The sequence below is a fragment of the Gekko japonicus genome, unplaced genomic scaffold, assembly GCF_001447785.1.
Source record: "Gekko japonicus isolate JY-2015 unplaced genomic scaffold, Gekko_japonicus_V1.1 scaffold423, whole genome shotgun sequence".
NCBI classification, from domain to species: domain Eukaryota; kingdom Metazoa; phylum Chordata; class Lepidosauria; order Squamata; family Gekkonidae; genus Gekko; species Gekko japonicus.
The window spans coordinates 1,130,747-1,135,807 of NW_015169183.1; the positions used below are offsets into that span (position 1 = coordinate 1,130,747).

The following is a 5,061-nucleotide window of genomic DNA, read 5'->3' on the forward strand; positions in this document are numbered from 1 at the left end:
AGGCCGGCCTGCCTCCCTCCTCCCGTCGCTGTCCAACAATAATAACCGATTCTTCGAACATATTTTTCTCCCGCCGCCCCCCCCCCGTTCCGCCTTGGATTTATGCTCCCGTTAATTGTGCCTGATCTCAATGATTCCGGGCGGATGGGACGAAGTTGCTTTATTGCAGGTTTTATTGTACTCCGCGCTCTCATTTGTAACTTGCCTAAAGTGCTTCTGGATTTGAGCATAATTAAATTGAGAAATGCTCCGATATGACGGCCGCCGCCGTTTCCTTGGGATTTTTTTAAAAAAAAAACTATATGGGGAAATATGATCCCTTCAAGCGGGCGGCCTTAAACCCATAAAGTAAACCTAGTGGGGCGGAACGATTTTATTTTATTTTAATTTTTTTTGGGGGGGGTCTGATGTCTGCAACCTATTCTCGAGCCTGCACAAACCCACCGACTGTTCGGTTTTATAATCCCGCCGAGATATTTATAATGGAATAATCCGAGGCCCTCGATTTAGCAGATCTTCAACACGGTTGCTAGGAAAGGTTAACAGCGGAAACCGCGGAGGGAAACGACATTTTCCCCGTGACCCACATTCTTTGCAAAGAGCGACGCTGCTCGCCCTACACGCACCCCATGAAGACAAACACCTCGACTCGGAAGACAGGCGCTCCCCACGAACCACTGCATGCATGCACCCACACACACACACACACACACAACCCGGATCAAAGTCCTGAGCTTCCACACCACTTCGCTCCACGGCAACGAATGAAGCCTGCAGCCCCAGGATTTCGGCTTAACCGGACTGGGGATCCGTCCGCTTACGCTGAAGGAGGGAGTGGGTGGATGGCTGGGTCTGGATAAGGATTTGAACCAGATGGCAACTGCATCCCCCCCCCATCCCGGCTGCAAATACACCCCATGATCAGTCACTGCTGCCTGAGAAGGCGAAGGAACGACTTGGGATGGGGGGACGGGCGGGGAAGATTTGCCGTTTCGAAAACCCTCCATGGAAACGAAATTGCAGGGAAAGGAGCCTATTTTAGATCAGGTTTCTCACAGTAACCGAAACCCGCGCTAGCATCAAATTAGTTTACATCCCGATACCCAAACACATGTGGCTGGAAGTCCCCTCGGTCTCAACAAGGGCTGCCTGCGCTGGGAAGCCGTTCGCGTAGATTTCAACAGACTTTGTTCTCTCCTCGTCGCTGTGTTCAGAATAGAAAGGCCGTGCTAAATATTACCTGCATGGTATTTCTTTTTTTTAATTTGGGGGGGCGGGGATGTTTTATTTTAGGACCATCCAAGCGATTGCCTAAATTCTTCCCCACCCGCACTTCGAGAGAGGCACGTTTTGTTTTGTTTTTTTATTGGTAAAACATCCTTAAACGCAACCGTTGCCGAGATGGACGCAGGCAGAAGATAGCTGTCACAAATTTCCTATCCCTCCCCACCAATTCCAAGTCTGATTTGTTAAAGGGGGGCGGGGGGGAGAAAAGGTTCCCAAATGACCCCCAGATAGCTGAACCCATCTGAACGGTCTCCCTGAAACATGAAACTGTGAAGCATTAAACTGTCAACGGATATATCATGGTAATATTTGATCCTGTAATTTGGGATGGCGTTTTAGCAACAACCGCCCCCCCCCCAAATCACATCCAGATACCGCAAGCTGCCTTCCCCACCCCCTCCCGCGCCTCCCCATTCTTTCTGTATGATAAAACCAGCGCTGGAAACAGCCATGAAATTAGTAGCCTGCTCAGATTCTATATATGTATTTTTCCAGTGGAAAAGCCAGAAGGGCGGGACCTTTGAGAAGTAATTCTCCTCTGAATTCAAGACCATAAACCCTGGATTTGGGGGACACCGTATGCAGGAGCGACGGGATTCAACTGCAGACAGTGGGCAGCACGTATTCGGCGTGTTGAGCTGACCTCGGTTAGAACAGGAGACCCTGCGATGATTTGCTAGGACGTGGCTTTCAATTGTACCATTTACGATTATTTTATTTCCTTTTTTGTTGTTGTCTGCCTGTTTCCGTTTTAAAAACTGCTATCATCATCATCATTAATATTTGAGATATAGGGAGACTCTGGCTGAATTTTTTTTTTAACACAATCACCTTCGGACACCCCCCCCCCCCCCCCCCAATGCCAGAGCCACATTCATTTGCAATTCATCGGGCTGCTCCCGGTATTCCTTGAGCCTCGGGCTTTCGTCAAGGGGAGCGCTCTGGTGTCCCTGGACGGGCCAGATCCGGCTTGAAGACCAGCCCACCCACCCAGATCACGAAATCGGGTGGCCTTTCCGACGGCGACCGCTCTTTGTCGCCAGGCGTGAGAAAGCCATTGTGAACAATGGCCCATTCGTTGGAGTCACCCCAGTATCCGTGCGGGCAGCCCTTCCTGGGAAGAGAGGCCGGGTGGGTTTCAACGGGATCGAGACCCCCGCCTGCCTGCCTGGCTGGCCCTCTCTGCAGGCTGGAGCGGTCCCTTGCGCCCTGGGGGAGTCCGGATCCTGACCCTCCGCCCAGCCCCCCAGCCCCGCCGCGGCAGCGCCCGGGAAGGACGGGAGGGAGGTGGGGGGGGGGCCGCGAGGTTCTCCTTACCGAGACGTCTTCGAGGGAGTGAGGTATCGAGTGGATGGGGATGTCTCCTAGTCCTGAGCTCAAGCCGTGAGGTCCATGCAAAAGGTCTTCATGCCGCCGGTAATCCCTTCGGGGGTCCAAGCCGGAGAGCTGGTGGGGGAGGCCCCGGTGGGTATGCAAAAGGCCCGTCTCCTGGCTCTGTCTCTGTCCAGGCCAGCCCGGGTGTTGAGGCTGGGGCTGGGCGTGCAGGGGGTTCAAGCTATAGGGGTCGTTAACGTGGGAATAGGGGTCTTGGGACTGAGGGTAAATGGGCTGGTACGGTGGCGGGAAGTAGGGGGGCTGGAAGTCGGCGTTGGGGGTGTGGGAGAGCGGCGGGGCGCTGGTGTAGGGCGACTGGCCCACAGACCCCAGCTGGGGTAGCCGGGCGGTTCCATTGCTGGTGCCATCGTGGCGGTCCTATGGAAGAAGACAAAGGGGGGGGGAGAGAAAGAAGGTCACAATCAGGCTCTCGAGAGCAGGCCACATGCCCTGGGAACCCCCACCCCACCCCCACCCACCCCAGGTATGCCGTCTGCAATTCGCTTGGATCAAAACAGAAGGAGGAAAATGAAACCCCTCCGAAGAGCCGGCACCTTTTCCTCTTCAGCAGGCCAAATCGGTAGGATTTCTCTCTCTCTTCTTTTAATGACGACCCCCCCACCCAGTCTTCAAGATCAAACGGAGGAAACAGAAAACGGTCTCGAGTATAAAATGCTCCGGCGAATTTGTTTTTCAGTGCACAAACCGAATTTAGCCACTCCGGTTGAGGGGTGGGGAGAGAAATTCGGACTCTGTGCAGAAAAACAATATTGTTGGCCTTTCTACGTTGGCGCAGCTGAAACCAGACGACCCACCGCAAAGATATCTTTGTTGTGTGTCTGTTGGTTTTCCGAAGGAAAACAACGCAAAAATAGAATCGCCATTTGTTTTTAACAGCGCCGGCCTATCAACGTTTGATTTTGAACACTCCGACCTTGGACAAGTTTGCGAAGAAAAAAATAATAAAATCTGGGAAAGACATGCCATTAAAACCAATAAAGAAATAATAGCGACACGCTGGTAACATTGATTAGCTCTCGGCGATACTATAACACATGCACATATATGAAAGAAAATAAGAAAATATTCGACATAAGTGATCATTTTTAAAAAATTAAAAAAAACTTGGTATAGAATCGGGAAACAGAAACCAAAATTAAAAGAGGGCAGGGAAGGGAAATGAAAAACGTGAATTATTTTACCCGTATACAACAAGGGACGTGGAAGGTTATGAAAAGGGTCGCTCACAGGTACCTCTCGAGGAAATTAACAGCCACACAAATGGAGAGGTGGGGTGCGGGGGGGGATTATAACGACGATATCGTTACATGTCTCCGACTGTCCATCTCACGCCGGTCTTATTACCCCGGGCGAGAACAGAGAGAAAATGCGAGAGATGCAAATGAAATTATTGGGGGGGGGGAGTCGAGACCCCACCGGAAGCCGCCTTTTGTACGGAAAGCAACAATAAAAGTTACGATGGAAACAACTCCAAGAAGCAGCAGCAGCAGCAGCAGGACGAAAAGCGGGCGGCGGGAGAAAGGGACGGCCGGAGGACCCAGCCGGAGCGCGAGAGACGCCCCCGGGGCGCTCCCCGCCAGCCCCGCACCCCAAGCCAGCCCCAGGAAGAGAAGGCGAAGAAGAAGCCGCACTCACCATCGCCGAGAAGCTGTGCACTAACATCTGCGCGGATCTCTGGGCGGCAGCAGAGGGAGGGGGGGGCGGAAAGCAGCGGCGGCGCCGGCTCGGGAGTTCTCAGGCTTACGGTCTGGCGCTCGGCACACGCGTCCACCCTCTGGCCCGCATGCACGGCCTCACACCCTCTCTCTCTCGCGCGCACACAATGGGGGCAGCCCGGGGGGCGCTTCTAGAGCCTGCCTCCTCCGAGTCCCCTGCGCCCGGGCTGGTCGGCGAGCTGTGGGCAAGCGCGCCCGCGAGGAGCCATCAGAAACTTGACCGGCGTCGTACAGCCGCCGAGAGAATGACAGAGAGAGAGCAGAGAGACGGATCCGGTCCGCGATCGCCCGATGCAAAGTTGGCTCCGTGTGCGCGGGTGTGCGGGTGTGCGCGCTCGCGGGTGTGCGGGTGGGTCCCTTAATTCCTTGTTTTGCCCCCACCTCCCTGGCTCTTTCTCTCTCTTTGCCTGCTTCCCGCGAGCTCCCGAGACAGAGAGGGGGAGAGAGAGAGAGAGAGATCCGCCGTCGCTTTCCTCGAGAGTCCCCCTAATAGCAGATATTCATGACTATTAATATTACACGAATACTTAATAAGGGAAGAATGGCTGGAAATCGAGCGTGAAGCGAGGAGGCAACTCAAGGCAGAGTCTGTTCTAAATGACGTCCATTGAATGAAGAATCAGTGTATCTAATCAGAGGTGGGGGGAGGAGGGAGGGAGGGAGG

At 53.7% G+C, this 5,061-nt stretch overlaps 1 protein-coding gene across 1 annotated transcript in view; it reads right to left on the minus strand.

Moving 5' to 3' along the window:
- The window catches only part of TFAP2A (transcription factor AP-2 alpha (activating enhancer binding protein 2 alpha)), a 20,479-nt gene that overhangs the window by 12,035 nt on the left and 3,383 nt on the right, over positions 1-5,061 (minus strand). Inside the window, exons 2-3 of the mRNA XM_015416148.1 lie at positions 2,605-3,039; positions 1,264-1,318 (exon numbers count right to left, since the gene is read on the minus strand). Of these exons, the coding sequence (XP_015271634.1) occupies positions 1,264-1,318; positions 2,605-3,039 (490 nt within the window). The remainder of the gene's footprint in view (positions 1-1,263; positions 1,319-2,604; positions 3,040-5,061) is intronic.